This window comes from Neoarius graeffei, chromosome 27, assembly GCF_027579695.1.
Source record: "Neoarius graeffei isolate fNeoGra1 chromosome 27, fNeoGra1.pri, whole genome shotgun sequence".
NCBI lineage: Eukaryota > Metazoa > Chordata > Actinopteri > Siluriformes > Ariidae > Neoarius > Neoarius graeffei.
Window position 1 is genome coordinate 4,585,917 of NC_083595.1, and position 18,944 is coordinate 4,604,860.

An 18,944-nucleotide genomic window follows, 5' to 3' on the forward strand; every position below is an offset into this window, starting at 1 on the left:
TGTCTTAGAGCAATTGCCCGTGCTTTGGACTGTGAGGGAAACCGGAGCACCCGGAGGAAACCCACATGGACACGGGGAGAACATGCAAACTCCACACAGAAAGGCCCTCGCCGGCCACTGGGCTCGAACCCGGACCCTCTTGCTGTGAGGCGACAGTGATAACCACTACACCGCCTTTTTTCCAAAAATTAAATTTTTATTTCTTTTCCAATAATAAACCTATAAATGTCTTCATAAAATTATTTATGTCGCAGTAAATTTTTAATATTAATTTCTGATATTAATATTAATGAATAATTTTATCATGAAAGTTTGGATATTTGATACAATCTAGAAGCAGGTGTTTGACATTTTCTTTTACACCACAAGTTGTACATTCATTGGAGGTTTTTTTTTTTTAAAGAAATAGTGTATCATTAAGTAGACATTTTCAAAATCTAAGTCTTGTAATTATCCTTTGTTTGTTTCTGTTTGTACATCACTTCCATTACATTCTTAATACAGACACTGGACCTTCCCAAAATGGCGGACATGTTAGCTAGCGGCTAAGCTTTTCTTTTCTGCGCGCGAGGACACCGCCATCCGCTGGCGCAACGTTCAACAGCAAGCAGCGCCATAGAGAATGACGCGGCCGGGGTGAAAGGTCAAAGCTGTGGCGCTTGCGCGAGAGGCTGTTTTCATCACCACAACAGCTTTCTCCATGTCAATTCCAGAAAGTTCCAGTGGAGACTGAAAAGAAAAAAGCGGCTGGAGTCCGGTTTAAGAACGGTTCCTAAAATGCTGGCCACAGGAGCGGTGAGTACTGAGGAGTGAATTTAGCAGTAATTATTATTTTATTCTCAATAACTGGATCAGTGTCCGGGTCTGTCTACTGTTAGCATTAGCTAACTATTAAAGCTAGCTAACTGGCTTCGGTTTACTAGATTAATATGTCGCGAGACATTTTTTTTAAAGGAAGTAACGTAGATTAAAATAAAATCTCTCTAGATATACGAGTTTTTTTTAATTTACCTGAAGTTGTTACACGGCGTCTAGTTAGCTAGAATTTGCTGAAGCGCTAGCGCTGCTAATGATATTTTTCAGTCAGGCTAAGCTAGCTAGCTAGCATTTTGAAAGTTTGCCCCGGATGCAGTTATGAGCAGATATATGACGTGCGTTTGCATCTTTTCTGCCAGGAAAAATAGGAATACGAGTGCGACCTGGAGAAGACCATTTGTACAGGATTCCAAATTGCATGCCCAAGTGCACTACATAGAGTGACTGTTTCAGGTGCACTTCTGTAAGAGCCATATTTAATGTTTTTTCATGACTTTTCCAGGAGGTTTCCAGCTCCTCCTCCTTCTCCTCACCAGCTTTCAGACCAGGCATGTCAGTTAAACTGTGCCTGGGCCACATCAGCATTTCTGTGAGAAGAGCCGTAATCACAGTCTAATATGGAATCAATTTTGTGCCAAAATGTTCATACAATACTTTTGAAATATCAAACAAAAACGATAAATCAAAAAAGTCAAATTTTTTTTAGACTGGCAAACAAATTATTCGTGCAATCGTGCAAAAAAATCAGTCTATTACTCTTCAGAAACCTTTTATTTTTGTTCCGCGTCTTTCTCAGTTTTGTTTGACGTCATTTATTTTGGTTGCGATTCCAGCTTTCTCGTTTGCGCTCCCTGACTTTTTGCTTGCAGTTTTGGCACAAACTTCACGTGTGGGCAGGCTGTCCAGTAACGCATTCCCATTGGCTAACTTGTGTTTGACTGACAGCTACGCTCAGCCATTCCCTACTCGGATTCTGGCGGACTGTTTGACGAGTGACCGATCCATTGACGGTAAACAAGGATCGAGTGGACTTCAGTGGCGACTATGATATTGAATTAATTCAACAAAGTGTAAGTACAGGACAAATGTGTTGCAGTAGTGCACATTATGCAGGTGTTTCGTGGCAAGTCAAATGTTAGACTTCGCTCCACTACCCAATATAATAGCCGTCTTGCTAACGTTAAACACACCTGCATAATGTGCACTACTGCAACACGTACAACACATTTGTCCCGTACTTACACTTTGTTGAATTAATTCAATATCATAGTCACCACTGAAGTCCACTCGATCCTTGTTTACCGTCAATGGATCGGTCACTCGTCAAACAGTCCGCCAGAATCCGAGTAGGGAATGGCTGAGTGTAGCTGTCAGTCAAACCCAAGTTACCCAATGGGAATGCATTCCTGGACAGCCCACCCACACATGAAGTTTGTGCCAAAACTGCAAGCAAAAAGTCAGGGAGCGCAAACGAGAAAGCTGGAATCGCAACCAAAATAAATTACGTCAAACAAAACTGAGAAAGATGCGGAACAAAAATAAAAGGTTTCTGAAGAGTACTAGACTGATATTTTGCACGATTACACGAATAATTTGTTTGCCAGTCTAAAAAAATTGACTTTTTTTTTTTTTTTTTTGTATTTTGATTTGTTGTTTTTGTTTGATATTTCAAAAGTATTGTATGAACATTTTGGCACAAAATTGATTCCATAGTCTAATGCAGGGCTATTCAATTAGTTTTCCATTTGGGCCACATTTCAAATCCAAGAACTTGAGGTGGGCCACAAATTTTCCGCGGTCACTAACAAGTGGTAATTTTTCAGTTTTCAAGTAGCCTACAAGGTCTATTATTATATCATTATTTAATTTTTAGCCTTCAACTTAACATTGAATATTCAAAATGCACACAAACAACTCTCTTTCCCATCTCCTTTATTTAAAACAAACAAACAAAAAAAAAGAACATTTATCTCAACATTTCTCATTGATATGCTTGTCAGGCTACTGATACTAAACAGAACACAGCTGCCGTTGACTTTAGTGAGAGAAGTGACATTTCTTGTTTTGCACAAGATCTGTGATGATTGGTTCATAAGATGTCAATGCAGTCCGAAGGCACTGGTGAAGTTTGCGGTCAGTTAGGGAGCACCAAGAACTGTTCTTAATTGCGTTCACGTGTGAAAAGCTCTATTCGCAAGTGTATGTAGATCCAAACATACTGAGCACAAAGATTGCCACTTTCTTAATGTTGGGGAACTGGTGTGTGTTCACGTCACTCCAGAACTTGACTGGCCCATTGTTGCGAAGCGCCACAGCCATGGTAGCAGATGACTGCATGTCAACAAGTTCAAGAATGAATTTACCCTCATCGATGGAAGGGACTGCTTGCTTTGCTCTGGCAGATAAGTCGCCTTCTTTTGCAGCGGTGAATGGGTCTCTGGCAAAGGCCATAACCTCCGTGGGCAGAGCAAGTCCATCCAGCCGACCAGCAAAATTTTCTTTAAGCTTCGCAATGAAATCTGTCATCACATCTGTGATTTGTGCCGGGGATGAGATGTATTCGTGGAGCGCCGGGAAATGTAGCATTCTGCCAGTTAGGTCGTCGCGAAAAGATCCAACTTGATGGGGAATGCCCTCATCTGTTCCACAAGATCAATGACCGTTTTATCTCTGCCTTGTAATGCCAAATTCAGGTCATTCAGATGCTTGAATATGTCTTTTAGAAAGCAGACATGAAAGTATCATCACTCATGCGATTCAGGTGGATATGTGCTTTTCTGTGCTTGCTGTTGCGCAGAAAAACTGTTATCTCCTCTCGGAGATAACAGAAGCGCTCCAGTGCTCGGCCTTTGGACAGCCACCGGACATCGTTGTGCAAAAGGAGGTCGTAACGCTCTGCATTCATTTCTGCCAACAGCTGACGAAACAAGCGATGTTGGAGGCTTGACGTGGATCGAATAAAGTTGATTATTGCCATCACGTCATCCATTGCTTCTTTAAGGTCCCCGCTTAGCTTTGAACACAACACCATCTGGTGCACAATGCAGTGTATATATCTCAAGTCAGGTGAGATAGCTGACCAACGCGCTGCCAACCCACTTTTTTTACCAGCCATGGATGGAGCCCCATCAGTCATAAGCATGCACACACGCTTCATGTCCAGATCGTTGTCGTGGAAAAAAGATGAAATTTTCTCAAAAATCACCTCGCCTGTTGTGTGTTCTTCCAACGGTAGTCGGCCGAGCAGCTCCTCTCGGAAGATCTTGCCATCATAAAAATGCGCACATATGCACAATTGGGCTATATCAGTTCTATCTGTTGACTCGTCTACAGCTACAGACGTCACACCAGCTTTCTTCATATCATTTGGCAGCGTGTCAAATACTTGGGTAGCAAGCATTTCAACCCTACGACTGTTTGAAGTGTCTGACAGGGGGACGTTTTTAATAGATGACACCACATTTGTTTTAATTTTTTCGTCACTTATCACCTCCTCCACCATGGCCAACATACAATCTTTCACCGTTTCGGAGTCAGTGAAGGGCATTTTATTTTTGGCCAAGATCCACGCTACGCGGAGCTGCAGCTGTAGCTCGTTCTTGAGATGTGCACGCTCTCACCATGGTGGTGGTGCTCCGAGTGTAAGAAGTGACCAGGCTCTGTACTTTTGCAGCCCTCTCTGCAGATCCCTCCGGGAAGGTCAGGCGGAACGTTGGGTGTTTTTCGATGTGGTGTCTCCGAATATTGTAATCTTTTAGTACAGCAATACATTCGTTGCAAATCAAACACATTGGTTTGGCGTTGGCAGTCGGCAAAATGAACAAATATTTCTCGGTCCATGCTGGATTAAACCGACGATTCTCAGTCAATTTTTCTCTTAAGCGTAGAGAGAGACATCTTTCTTTCTTTTTTTTTTTTTTTTACAACAATGGCGAGCTTAATATGCAGCATACGTTGCTAGGGACGCTCAGTGTTGCTGCACACCACTCTTCACGCTCTCGCGACACGTTGATTGAGAATGCATATTTGCTAACTGTTTGCATTTTACTGAGTTAACAGTAGCTGGGAAATAAAAGTGCAAAATAACTGTTATAACATCATCTATTTATTGATATTCGGTAAATTAAAATACATATATTAAGTTTTGCAGACTGGTGAATGGTATTTTACTTTTAAAGGTGAAGCGCCGCTTCCGGGCCGCGTCCGGCCTGCGGGCCGCCAATTGAATAGGCCTGGTCTAATGCGTACATTTGTACTTATTTAAGGGTTGTTTTACAATCAGGGTACAAAGTTTGTGTCACAGGGGTCCAAAATTCAAATTGATTCAAACTGGTTCTTGTACCAGTTTTTAAGTGAAGGACAAGTTAAAGAACAGATTTCAGGTAATTTTTTGACGTGTGTGTATGGTAGTTTTGTGTAATCTGCTATAAGATAAAGAAGATGAAGTGTAGCTTTAAGCAGGGCTGGGAGAAACAAATGAAGTGATTCTCGGAGAGGACTTTTTTTTTTTTTTTGACAATTCAGAATCCACTACTTCCATAGTGCTTTTAAATAGAAGGCTGTAAGCTTTGTGTTAGTTGTCTCTAATATTTATGTCCCGATATCTTGACCACATTTTAGGATGAAAATAATCATTTTAGATATGTTATTTTATATTGAAAAATGAGCTGTCTCGGAGAGGACATTTTTTTGACACAATTACAGACTAATTTGATAAATAGTCTGGAAACTTACTGGCATTCAACATTAAAACTTAACTATGTTTCCAATGATATGGAACCAAATATGTGTTTTATGGTATAAAGAATGATGTAAGTGCATCCCTTTTGGAGCGACCTGTGGTCAAAAAAGCACTTTTTCTAAATGACACGAGTAATTTTGCTAAATATGACACATACTGCCATACATTCACCAAAAATAACGTTATCACCAAATTTCTTTTTGCATGGTAAATAGAGCTATCACAGGGCTACAATAAACAACCAAGTTTATTGAGTCAAGCCTTTTGATATTGAAGATAAGTGTTAAATGTGATTTTTAGCTTGCGTACCCTGATTGTAAAACATCCCTTAACATCACGCTACGTTAATAGCACACACACAGGGTTAAAGGGGAACTGAAGGCAATTTTTTTTTAAAATCAAAATTCTATTTCATTTTATTAAATATACGAATCCATTTTTGATTGCTATTTTGTCACTGTTCTAGCAAGTTATGAGTGTTTGAAATATGCTCTGTAATATCAGTCCATATGTCAAAGCAATGGCCGTAAACAAGATTCGTTGAGACCTGTGCGAGACATCATAGGACGGAAGTAAAACGTACAGCGGAAATCAAACCCTGTGTCTGAAGTTTCTCACCCGTTCACTCTTCGGTGAACGAGTGAGAGGTCACTCGGTGACCTCGAGCGGTTTTCCCGTGAACCCTCGGACGCTCCTGGAGAGCCAGAAGTGGGAGCAAAAAGCCTTTGGGTGGCACGGTGATGTAGTGGTTAGCACGGTAGCCTCACAGCAAGAAGGTTCTGGGTTCAAGCCCAGTGGCCGGCGAGGGCTTTTCTGTGTGGAGTTTGCATGTTCTCCCTGTGTCTGCGTGGGTTTCCCCCACAGTCCAAAGACATGCAGTTAGGTTAACGTGGGGCGGCCTTGAGCGAGGTACCGAACCCCTGACTGCTCCCCGGGCGCTCTGGTGTGGCTGCCCACTGCTCTGGGTGTGTGCGCGTGTGTTCACTGCTTCAGATGGGTTAAATGCAGAGGATGAATTTCACTGTGCTTGAAGTGTGCATGTGACAAAGGTTTCTTCTCTTTCTACTCCCTATATAGGGAATTATTATAGACAGGACTATACAGTGAGCTCATTGGTAAAATGAAAAAACTCTTTTAGACACTAGTCGGTCACGCTGGTATTTGCGTCATTACTGTCACACAATTAAAACGTGCCAAACCAGTTGGCTGGTGGGGGGGGTTTCAAAAATAATAAACACATGCATGTGTTTTTGTGATAAATCCATATCATACTGAGCGCATTTCCCACATTAATCAATACAAAGTACCTGCATCTTTCAGTTCTTTTAAATCAAGGCTGAATATTTTCTTATTTGCTGCTGCCTTTTATTAAATCAGATTTGAGATTTTTGATTTCTTTCAGCATGACCGCAATGCATGATGGGATATAGTGCTTTGGTTAGTGACCATCGTTGTACACTGCTTTTCGTGATATGTTGTGGGATACTTTGAGTGCACTATATAGGGTGTAAATAATCCTCACTAAGGTTTCGGACAGCACTACAAAATGGTGTCCCCACTATATAGTGCCCTATATAGTGAGTAGGGAGCGATTTCGGACACAGGGAAAGTGACCAACATCTGCCAACGTTGTCAAAAGACACGCGCGCCCTGTTTCGAATGCTGATGTATTCAAGCCGGAAGTTTTGTTTGTTTTGATAGCAATCAGGAAAGTTTGAAAAAAGTAGGCGGTAATCGTCATTTAAACTCGTTTTTGTGCAATATTTTGTTTGGAAAACAGTTTTCAAAATGGCGGCACTGACACCTGGCTGACACTTGACGTTTTGAAGTCTCGCAAAGATCGCACGAATAAGCGACGCCTGCCGTGGACCAAACAAACTAAATTCAACATGGCTAAAAACCGAATAGGCTGATAAGTATAATATTTAATTGCAATTAGTTGCCAATATAGGTCACGATATAAGGTTACTAAAACCAAAAATGTAATTGAATAACATGTTAAATAAGAAGTAAAGCAAGTTTAAAAATGACTTCAGTTCCCCTTTAAGTGCCTTGCTCAAGGGCACTTCAGCCATTTCTGCTGGTCCAGGGACTTGAACCGGTGACCTTTTGGTCTCAAGGTTGCTTCTCTAACCTTTAGGCCATGGCTTCCCCCATTATCCATTAACAGCAAAAACTTGGGCTCTGAAATTAGAATGGGATGTTTGTCAAAAAATAAGGGCTAATAGAAATGATTAGTGGGTGCATATTATCATTTATTATATATTGATAAGTGTTTTTTTTCCCCTTTGAGTACATGGTCACATTTTATTGTACACCAGCTGCTTTAATTAGAAATGATCTCATTGGGGCGTAAACATTTTTTCCTGTTCCTGGTTGTAAGCGACTTGACAGATAGCCGCACTGTAATATAAGCGCACAGAGACTGAGGTGAGAGTCGGATGAGGATCCTGCTGGAATTTACTGCAAAAGGAAAGTAGATCAGGATTTATAATTTATAGGAGGTGTAATTTTCTCCTATAGTCACCTGTTATTTTAATCCTTTTCAGTGTTGAAATATTTCCTGGCTGTTAGTAATATAGAAAGCTTGATGAATATTAAAGGTTGTTTGAGAGTAGATTGTGCCTTAAATGATGATAAATTACTGTTATTTCCTCACTACGTCTACTGCTGTGATATCCACCTGCAACGCACAAGTGCGTCACACTTAATTCAGTAGTACAGAAACATTACAAGAAACCAATCGTGATTTTATTCCGTATATTTCCACATCTAGGGTTCGGGTCACTGCCAGAACAATACGCAACATGCTTCTGAATTATTTCTAGACGTGTGACTTGCATCAAGTGCAGCACTTGGTTGTTAACCTGCATTTGAGGCCGTGGTCAAGCCGGTTGCAGCAGAAAACGGTGTGCACAAATTTATATCAGTTTACAGTAACTAACCATTCAGATGGGAAGAGACGGCTTCTGCCCATCAGTCTGGTAACAGTGGCAGTCACTATGCTGCAGATCTGCTTTGCATTCTGGATTGTGTGAAAATGCTGAACTGTCGTGTTCTTCTGGCTGGTTCAGTGTTATTTGTCTTCGAGCTCACACGGACCAAATGAACCGAGGCCGCGGGCGTTGTGTCTGACACGTCTTTTAGAGGAAGGTTCTGGCTCCACTCCAGCCTGCGTGGCTTTGGATTATTTATTTTGAGGTGTGTGTTCTTCCTTCCAGGCAGTGAGCACGACCATGGCACAGGTGGATCGGGAGAAGATTTATCAGTGGATCAACGAGCTGTCGAGCCCAGAGACGCGGGAGAACGCCTTACTCGAGCTCAGCAAGAAACGCGAGTCCGTCACTGACCTGGCCCCTATGCTCTGGCACTCGTGTGGCACCATCGCGGCACTCCTTCAGGTTCCAATTCACTGACTTCCTGTTGAAAATGCAGTGCACTATGTAGAATGTCGGGGTCATTATGTACACGTACAGTGTCTTGCAAAAGTATTCATCCTCCTTGGTGTTTGTCCTGTTTTGTCGCATTACAAGCTGGAATTAAAATGGATTTTTGGAGGGTTGGCACCATTTGATTTACACAACATGCCGACCACTTTAAAGGTGAAAATTGTTGTTTTATTGTGACGCAAACAATTACGATGAAAAAACAGAAATCTGTAGTGTGCATAGGTATACCCCCCTGTCAATACTTTGTAGAGCTACCTTTTGCTGCAATTACAGCTGTGAGTCTCTTGGGGTATGTCTCGATTAGCTTAGCACATCTGGCCACTGGGATTTTTGCCCATTCCTCAAGGCAAAACTGCTCCAACTCCTTCAAGTTAGATGGGTTGCGTTGGTGGACAGCAATCTTCAAGTTATGCCACAGATTCTCAATTGGATTGAGGTCTGGGCTTTGACTCGGCCATTCCAAGACATTTAAATGTTTCCCTTTAAACCACTCCAGTGTAGCTTTAGCAGTATGTTTAGGGTCATTGTCCTGCTGGTTTTCCTCCAGAATTGCGCTGTATTTGGTGCCATCCATCTTTCCTTCAGTCCTGACCAGCTTTCCTGTCCCTGCAGATGAAAAATATCCCCACAGCATGATGCTGCCACCACCATGCTTCACTGTAGGAATGGTGTTCTCAGTTTGTTGGGTTTATGTCACGCATGGCGTTTCCCATGATGGCCAAAAAGATCAATTTTTGTCTCATTTGACTAGAGAATCTTCCATGTGTTTGGGGAGTCTTCCACATGCTGTTGGGCAAAATCCAAACGTGTTTTCTTAAGAAATGACTTTTTGTTTCTGGCCACTCTTCTATAAACATGGATGCAAACGGTGCGCCTTTTGGCAGAATGCTGTCTGGGGGACTTGTGTGAATCGCGCAGATCTGATGAGTTGTTTTTTTTTTTAATAGGGGGGGTTGGAGTGTCTGATAATTTCATCAAAGTAAATTCTGTATTAAAATTACTAAATAAGCAAATGCCGTTACAGTCCATGAAACATAGGAAGTATAAGTATGAGAAGAAAACAGTCAATCAGAAAGCTGCGCACGTAAAGCCAATTGGCTGCGCGCCATTATCTGCTGCTGGCTGCACTTCACTGCACGCGCAAGGATTTCCATCAGTCCGACGCAAGTTACATAAGTTACGTAATTGGCTTTACGTGCGCATCTTTCTGATTTACTGTTTTCTTCTCATACTTCCTATGTTTCATGGACTGTAACAGCATTTGCTTATTTAGTAATTTTAATACAGAATTTACTTTGATGAAATTATCATCAGACACTCCAACCCCCCCAAAAAAAAAAACCTCCTCGGATCTGCGCGATTCACACAAGTCCCCCAGACAGCCGTGAAAAAGGCGGCATCCGCCAAAAGGCGCACCGTTTGCATCCATGTATAAAGCCCCGCCCACTCTGTGGAGTGTATGGCTAAAGTGGTCCTATGGACAGATACTCCCATCTCCGCTGTGGATCTTTGCAGCTCCTTCAGTGTTCTCTTTGGTGTCTTTGTTGCATCTCTGATTAATGCCCTCCTTGCCTGGTCTGTGAGTTTTGGTGGGCGGGGCCTTCTCTTATCAGGTTTGTAGTGGTGCAAAATATTCTTTCCATTTTGCTATAATGAATTTAATGGTGCTCCGTGGGATATTCAAAGTTTGGAATTTTTTATATTTATATATATATATATATAACCCAACCCTGATCTAGACTTCTCCACAACTTTGTCTCTGACCTGTTTGGAGGCTCCTTGGTTTTCATGTTGCTTGCTTAGTAGTGTTGCAGAGTCAGGGTCCTTCCAGAACAGGCTGATTTATACAGAGATCATGTGTCAGATCATGTGACACTTTGACTGCACACAGGTGGGTCTTAATCAACTAATTATGTGACTTATGAAGTGAATTGGTTGGAGCAGCTCTTATTTAGGGGTTTCACATGAAAGGGGCTGAATACTTATGCACACTTGAGATTCTTTTTTTTTTCATCTTAATTATTGTTTGTGTCGCAACAAAATAACAATTTACACCTTTAAAGTGGTCGGCATGTTGTATAAATCAAATGGTGCTAACCCTCCAAAAATCCATCCACTTGTAATGCGACAAAACAGGACAAACACCAAGGGGGATGAATACTTTTGCAAGACACTGTACACTTGGAGGAAATGACTTGTTCCTGAATAGATGAAGGCTTCTAGACTGTATGTTGTGTAATGCATATAAACCCTGTATATATCACAGCTATAAAGGAAGTGGAGTCTAAATGTCTGTTATGAAGTGCACTATAGGGGTGTTCACACGGCAACTTTTACTCCGGTGTAGCACCGGGGCTGCCCCAGTAGAGCGTTCACACGGTACAAAGTTATAGTGGTGTAGCCCCTGAAAGCTGCTTAAACCGGTGCAAATCTAACCCTGCTCGGGAGGCGGTTTAAGAAATTTACTCCGGAGTAAATGCTAGTTTGCGGGGCAGCACCGATATAAAATGGGACGTCTGAACGCTACAGGGGTAGACTCGCTATGCGTGAGGAGAGTTGATTACATGCGGGCATTGCATAATTTGCATCCTGGTATTTTGCGCTTCCAAAATGGCGAATATCAACAACAGAACTGCGTGTCTTCCAGTGTTGCCAGATTGGGCGGTTTTAAGTGCATTTTGGCGGATTTGAACATATTTTGGGCTGGAAAACGTCAGCAATATCTGGCAACACTGGTGTCTTCATCCACGTTGTTTTCCCGGCGCTTGGTGATGCCATGACAACCGGGAAAAAGAAGTACATTTTCACGCATGCGCATATTTCATTTCCGCATTATTACTATCGGAAATGATAGTAATAAAAGGAAATATCAAAACTTTATTACTATCAAAGGAAATGATAGTAATAAAATTTTTGCTACTATAACACGGTCGCAGAAACTGCCGTGTGAACGCAAGTGGGGCTGCACCGGTGCTAACACGCTTCTCTCTAGTAAGCAGGGTTGTGACGTGTGAACGCTGCGCAAAATTGACACCGGTGTAAGATATATCGCAACAAAATACATCGGTGCAGCATCGATGCAAATATGTGCCGTGTGAACACCCTATAAGTAAGGCTATTTAGTTCATATCCTGTATACAGAGGATTTGATGCTGGATCCCAAAAGATTCCCAAGTGCACATAGGAGCCTGAATAGTGCAGTGTGTGAGAGATTGGAATATATTTGGGACCCTGTGTGTTCATCCCTTATCTGGGAAGCAGGGAATTGAATCCTAAACGCGTGTGAACAAAACAAAAATGTTATATTTCCCCATGTAGTGGACTTCATTAGGGAGCAGTTGTGTGGATTTCACATCTCTCTCTCTCTCTCGGACAGCTAGTGCACTACTTGTAAGATTTGATGCTGGATCCCAAATGACTCCCAAGCGCACACCATATAGTGTCTAGGAGCCGAAATCGTGTACTCTGTTTCACATCCTGCCTGTTCGTCCCTGCAGCAGCATCTTGTTCTGATAATGTTATAAATTCTGAACAGGAAATCGTGAACATCTACCCCTCAATTAATCCGGCGACGCTGACGGCTCATCAGTCCAACAGAGTGTGTAACGCCCTGGCGCTGCTGCAGTGTGTGGCCTCACACGTGGAGACACGGTAACCAGCATGCACACGCTCACTACAGCGGTTTTGTTAAAACACACTTCTGAGAGATCTGAATGTGTATTGTGCATCGCCTGTGATATCAGTGTTGCAAAGACCAATATTGTGATCATGATTAGCACATGATGTATCGAGTAGTCCAGGGATGTGATTTTTCCGCGAATTCGCGGAACTCCGCTTTTTTCACCTCAAAACTTGAAGAAAAATTTTTTTTCCGATTTTTCCCTCATCCACATTCGTATCCTATTCGTTCCGACTTTGTTTGAAAGATGGCAGCCTCGGATTTGCATCTTTACGCTCGATCACGGAGGCTGCCATCTTTCAACTCTTTGTTTGAAGCGAGCTTACGTACAGCTATCTAACAAGCGCGTTCATTGGTTGTTACAGAGCGATGAGCCAATCACGTACCTCGTTTCATCTCAATGACGTAATTGCGTAAATGGCGTAATTACATCAATGAGATGAAACGAGGTACGTGATTGGCTCATCGCTCTGTAACAACCAATGAACGCGCTTGTTAGATAGCTGTACGTAAGCTCGCTTCAAACAAAGAGTTGAAAGATGGCAGCCTCCGTGATCGAGCGTAAAGATGCAAATCGAGTTAAAGAAATCGACAGAATAGTGAAAAAAAAGTTCCGCTGGGAATGGTTGGAGAAAAAACGCGGCTTGCCTCGGGGCGAATTACGTCACAAGGCGCAGGGCTAGCGGGCCCTGCTCGCACTGGTTCTTTGGGGGGGGGGGTGAGAGAGAGAGAGTGTGAGTGAGAGAGAGAGAGAGTGTGTGTGTGTGTGTGTGTGTGTGAGAGTGAGCGAGAGTGTGTGTGTCAGAGTTGCATGTTGACCATTAAATTGGCTTGAATTTGTTAATCATGACAAGTTTTTTTCTTGTATGTTTGCTTGCCATTTTAGTCCAATTTTTAAGTCAGAAAACCCCAGAACCCAGAAGCTTCGGGGGGCTTCCCCCCTTGTCCCCCCACCAGGCCGCTGCCCTGGACCAGCTGGGGGCCTGTGGCCCCCAGCCCCCCGGCTAAAATTTTCAGATAATTTCACCAGCCCCAAATCACATCCCTGGTAGTCTGTTGAGACTCGATCTGTTGTAGGAAAGGGCATCGTTTTGTGATTGGTCTGAGAGAACAGCATGGTCCATAGTGGTGATGTAATACAGATGTTATTCTGAACATTTAGTGTTTTCTGAAAGTATGTTTTCTTTTTTCCCCAGCTCGGCGTTCCTGGCGGCCCACATCCCCCTGTTCTTGTACCCATTTCTTCACACTGCCAGCAAAACCAGACCCTTTGAGTATCTCCGCCTTACAAGCCTTGGAGTCATTGGTGCGTCACGTTAACCTCGCTCCGTGACTGAACGTAGACGTGTACCAGTGTTATCAATGCATACTGAAGACTGCAGTTTATCCCACAGTGCTGTTAAATTCAGGGATGAGAGATTTCCGCTTTTTCTGAGCGAAAATCGATATTATGCCAAATCTGTTGATTTTTTTTTTTTCATTGAGGGGGGTTGGGGTATGTTCCTTCGTGATACTCAAGCGTACGACGATGTTACATGTTTACATTTTCGCCATCTTAAGTCTCGCGGTAGAATACGTGTTATCTACAATGTAATTGGCCAAAACATCGCTGGTGAGAGCATGATAGCCAATCATAACAGTTCTTACAAGAGTGTGGGAGAGAACAAAAGCCAAACATGACAGTTCTTACAAAAGTACCCGCATCGTTCTATTTTATCGAAACTTGCACATGTTCATTGTCTCTGCGCTTCAAAAATACGTTTCTCTTTCGTATCGGCTTTTTTACTCAAAATGCCGAATACAATTGACAAGCGAGACGAAGCGAAGGTACGTGAAATCGATGCTGGTATAAAAAACAGAGAGAGGACTGAAGCTCTTGTCTTTGGCCAAAAAGCTGAAGAAGTCGTCGAAATGATTAAATGAAAATGAGAAGTGACTGTGAACTATAAATAATTGTATAAAGTGTACATAGACATTATCCCATAAACTTAGCATTCGTTTGATTTAATACATTGAACATGTATATGATGGTCAGTAAATCTGAATTAATGCTGACAGTTTTGAAAACTTAAATATTTCCAAAAGACTTTTTGAAATCATATGCAACTAATGAGGACATAGGGTGACTGACCGTTTCTCCCTAAGAAATTTTATTTAATATATGAACATTTTGATAATTAATAAAACTTGCGTTTAATGTGAATTTAGTTTATTTTTGTTGATCATAAATTATAACCATACCCTTGAATGTAGAATGTGATTGTATTTTGAATTCAAACAATACTCCTATTGATTTGAAACATATTTTCATGTAAATATATAAACAAGACAACAGATTTTTTTATCTACTACAGCTCAGATTGCAGGAAAAGTGGTTTGTAAGGCCTTATTTTTCAAAATTTTCCTGGGGGGGGGGTATCCCTCCCAGACCCCCGGCTTTGGGCGTCATCTTGTTTTCTGTTCTTTTAAGTTCGTTTCTTAAGACACATATTTTTGTTACCTCGCTTGTTGACAGTTTCGGCGAACACTTCCGCCTTCTTCAAAACAGTCACCAGATGTCGAGTGGTGACGTGCCTTATCAGCTGATGTTACTCTATGGAGGCGTGAACGTCCCGCCCAATTTGACAGGTAGTCCACGCCTCCTGCTGTCAGGTCGCTGCCCCAGGACTGCGCTCCAGGTATGTGACAGCGCGTACGCTCCCTCATCCCGGTTCATGGTCCTCTGCCTCCATAGAGTAACATCAGCTGATAAGGCACGTCACCACTCGACATCTGGTGACTGTTTTGAAGAAGGCGGAAGTGTTCGCCGAAACTGTCAACAAGCGAGGTAACAAAAATACGTGTCTTAAGAAACGAACTTAAAAGAATAGTTATAATTATCAGACATAATGAATTTTCACTACATATCTTGTTTTCTGCTTTTTTGGTGACCACCCACTCTCATCCGTGTAAATTCTGGACTCCACTTGGTCAGGTGTTGATTAGTTTCCTATAACAGCAACTCTGACAGTAGTACAGCTGCACATTCATTCATTAACGCGCTTGTTCTGATGTGCTATTGTTTCTATAGTAACAGCTCATTCACAAGGACATGTATGGTGAATACTCCACTAATACTGAGCAAATTTAAAAATTGTTAATATGCTGACGTTTTCTGTAAGAAGACATTTATTTATGTATTTAACATTTTTGGAAGGCGTTTCCAGTCTCCGCTCTTTCTAACGGTCCGAAGTAAAGCTGTACCTAAATTTTCTGATATTTTCAAGACCGAGTTTATGATTCTTTGCAGTTTCTTCATAACATGACAAGCTGCATTTTTGATCTTGTTAATTTTGAGAGAGAATAAAGACAGGATGGTGAGGGAATGACTGTTTGTAGCTGCTATAACGTAATTGGGAACAGGAACGAACTTGGTTCAGATGTTCCACCACATTTAATGCAACAAAGAATAGAACACTGAAGTTGTTAAATTGCTGTGCTATAAGAGGAATAGAACACTTGGGATCGTGCTGTTATCGGAAACTAATCCACTTCAGGGTGGAAACAGTATCTTGCTTCATCGCACCACACCGTTATTCAGTATTTTACGGTCACAGCGTTTATTACTTGGGTGGTGTTCAAGTAAGAGACGCATGCCTAATGCCGTGTTTGTTCGCAAAGTGAAAATGAACAAGACAAGAACTGAAGTGTCATTTTAAAAGGTGCATGTTGGATAACTTCAAATAATTGTCTAGTGGGATTTTATTGGATTTGTTTGAAAGGGAATTCTTCAGAAATGGAATAGAGTTGATATGTTTGCGCGCGTGTGTGTCCATCCTGTAGGAGCGCTGGTAAAGACGGATGAACAAGAAGTGATTAACTTCCTGTTGACGACAGAGATCATTCCCCTGTGCCTGCGGATCATGGAGACAGGCAGCGAACTCTCAAAAACGGTACCTGCACTCTCGGTCGCTAATGACTGATGTAATCCATCCATTATGATTCTAATGAATTTGTTGGAAACAGACTATCCATCGTTCCTCGTGTGTTGTAACCGGCATCGGGTGTAATTTTGTCGTCGCAGGTTGCAACGTTCATTTTGCAGAAGATCCTGCTGGATGACACGGGCCTGGCCTACATCTGCCAGACCTACGAGCGATTCTCTCACGTCGCCATGATCCTGGTGACGACACGTTTCAAATTTCTTCTTTTATTCTGTACAGCCAACTGTGATGTATTTATTTTAATGGTGGTGATGTGGGTATCTGTCTTCTAATTGGTTGGTTGGTTGGCTGCTGCAGGGAAAGATGGTGCTGCAGCTGTCTAAAGAGCCATCAGCTCGACTGTTGAAGCACGTTGTGCGCTGTTACCTACGGCTCTCCGATAACTCCAGGTGACCAATAATACCTGAACCACATTTTAATACTGCCCTGTTCTAATCGTAACTACTGGGACAAACACACACACACACACACACAGGCCACGCCTCCTTCACTGAGACACAGACGCCATACCTTCACTTTGTTTTTAATCATTTAGAATATGAACTTAGAGTGGAAAAAGCAGCAAGTTGAGGGTTCAGTTATTCCATGAGAGAAACATCTGTAAGTTTTATTCCTACTTCTGGGATGTTACGAGTCTTGAGCAGTTCAGCTTCACTGAAACAGTACATTTTTGACTGATGGGACTTTTTTATTTATTTATTTATTTATTTAATTATTATTATTTTTTAAATTAGAGCGAGAGAAGCTCTTCGTCAGTGTTTACCAGACCAGCTGAAGGACACGACGTTTGCACAGGTGCTGAAGGATGACACAACCACAAAGCGCTGGCTCGCTCAACTCGTCAAAAACCTGCAGGAAGGACAGGTCACAGACCCGCGTGGCATCCCGCTACCCGCCCAATAACGCGCGCACTTCATTCAGAAACAAGGTCTCTCGCGGACAGGAAATTTTTATGATGACACGCACTCACTTTTACACTCAGAGTGGACTGTTCTCATGTGCAAGGTCACTTGCATAAGAGTTATTTTGCCAATATTTAAAATGTTTAATGTCTTAGATTTTGGAAATGTTTCAGTAAATTCTGCTGGCTGTTTATCAGAAACAAAATGTACCCATGTTTTTATATATTGCCTGTGTATGTGGAACACACTCACACTCGGACTGTTTGAATGCTGTAAAATAAAATGGAATCACTGTGCTTGTCATCTTGCAATTTCTCATTCAAATTGTAGGATTAGCAACGGCTGGAGGCAAAACGGTTACCTGCTGAGAATTAGCTACAGGGAATCTCAGGAAAACCACATGGGGGTGTGTTCTAGTAAAATAATCAAGCAAAGTTACTGTTATATATCAGGAGTTGATTATTTTCCTGAAACAGCACATACATGAGTGTTTTATTCCGCTCATACCAAAATAATTTGCCAAATATTACAACTTTAATCATAAAAGATCGACCTGTGATACATTTTTATCCATTTATAGTTACATTTAGTGTTGTGGAATGTCTGCAAAATAAGTCCCTTCCTGTTGGGATGTAATTGTGAATTATGGTAAAACTGTTCCTGTATGAAAAGCAAACATATGAGCCGGACTCTCTGTATCAAATGATAGATTTGTGTGGGGGTTTTTTTTTCTTCAACATAATTTTAAAGAGTATTTAGCTGAAGTTCTATCTTAAGCATTTAAAATATCTTGATATGTTGTGTAAGTGATTATCGGGGCATGCATGGATGTGGAGGATCAGGTTTGAGGTTCACACCTTGTAATGGAAAGTATATTTGTGTGTGTGTGTGGTCTCAGCATCCAGTGAAGGGTTCCCCAGTTCAAAGATGGCTGCCAGTGTGTGTGTGTAAGTGGACCTGGGAATCTGAACCTGTCCATGTTTTATTGATACGCTGAAACCTGATCTGGAGGTGATGGAGGGGGAAGAGACCCTACTGCAGCCAACTCATGTTCATCCACTCACACTCCCTCACACTCTTAGTGTGCTGTTTATGTCAAAAATTGTTCCAGAGGGTGGCATGAGGATGGATATGATCTCAAGGTTTCAAAATATTGTAATTCCCCTGGGGTGCATTGAGGAGGGTGCCTATCAAGGTCATGTTCTTAGTCAGTGATGGTCTCATTGTGCCTTTCAGACAGCAGCACAAAGTCTTTTAATGACTTTTTAAGGAAATACAGTGGGGAGTGATATGACCATTATTAATAATGTTATTTATTTAATATATAATTAAGATTTAAATTTTACGGTATAAACATTAATCCTCCTTAATCTT

General features: G+C 41.8%; 2 protein-coding genes across 4 annotated transcripts in view; one reads left to right on the plus strand and one right to left on the minus strand.

Moving 5' to 3' along the window:
* Positions 1–1,099, minus strand: part of ftcd (formimidoyltransferase cyclodeaminase) — a 29,984-nt gene extending 28,885 nt beyond the window's left edge. For 2 of the 3 annotated variants that reach the window (XM_060911448.1, XM_060911445.1), the window contains exon 1: positions 1,012–1,099. The gene's annotated coding sequence lies outside the window, so the exon portion shown is untranslated. The remainder of the gene's footprint in view (positions 1–1,011) is intronic. The other variant, XM_060911447.1, reaches the window with a different exon arrangement.
* cnot9 (CCR4-NOT transcription complex subunit 9) lies at positions 641–17,866 on the plus strand. The gene is made up of 8 exons (XM_060911449.1): positions 641–795; positions 8,779–8,958; positions 12,542–12,657; positions 13,882–13,991; positions 16,508–16,617; positions 16,749–16,847; positions 16,966–17,057; positions 17,403–17,866. Exons 1-8 carry the CDS (start codon positions 778–780, stop codon positions 17,569–17,571), a joined length of 894 nt encoding a protein of 297 aa, XP_060767432.1. The 5' UTR covers positions 641–777; the 3' UTR covers positions 17,572–17,866.
* Positions 17,867–18,944: the final 1,078 nt, after the last annotated feature.

What these genes read in the sequence shown, in the direction of transcription:
- cnot9 (XM_060911449.1), top strand. An exon ending in GCCTCACACGTGGAGACACG is followed by an intron (nt 12,658 to 13,881) that starts GTAACCAGCATG and finishes TTTTTTCCCCAG; the next exon opens with CTCGGCGTTCCTGGCGGCCC. An exon ending in TACAAGCCTTGGAGTCATTG is followed by an intron (nt 13,992 to 16,507) that starts GTGCGTCACGTT and finishes TCCATCCTGTAG; the next exon opens with GAGCGCTGGTAAAGACGGAT.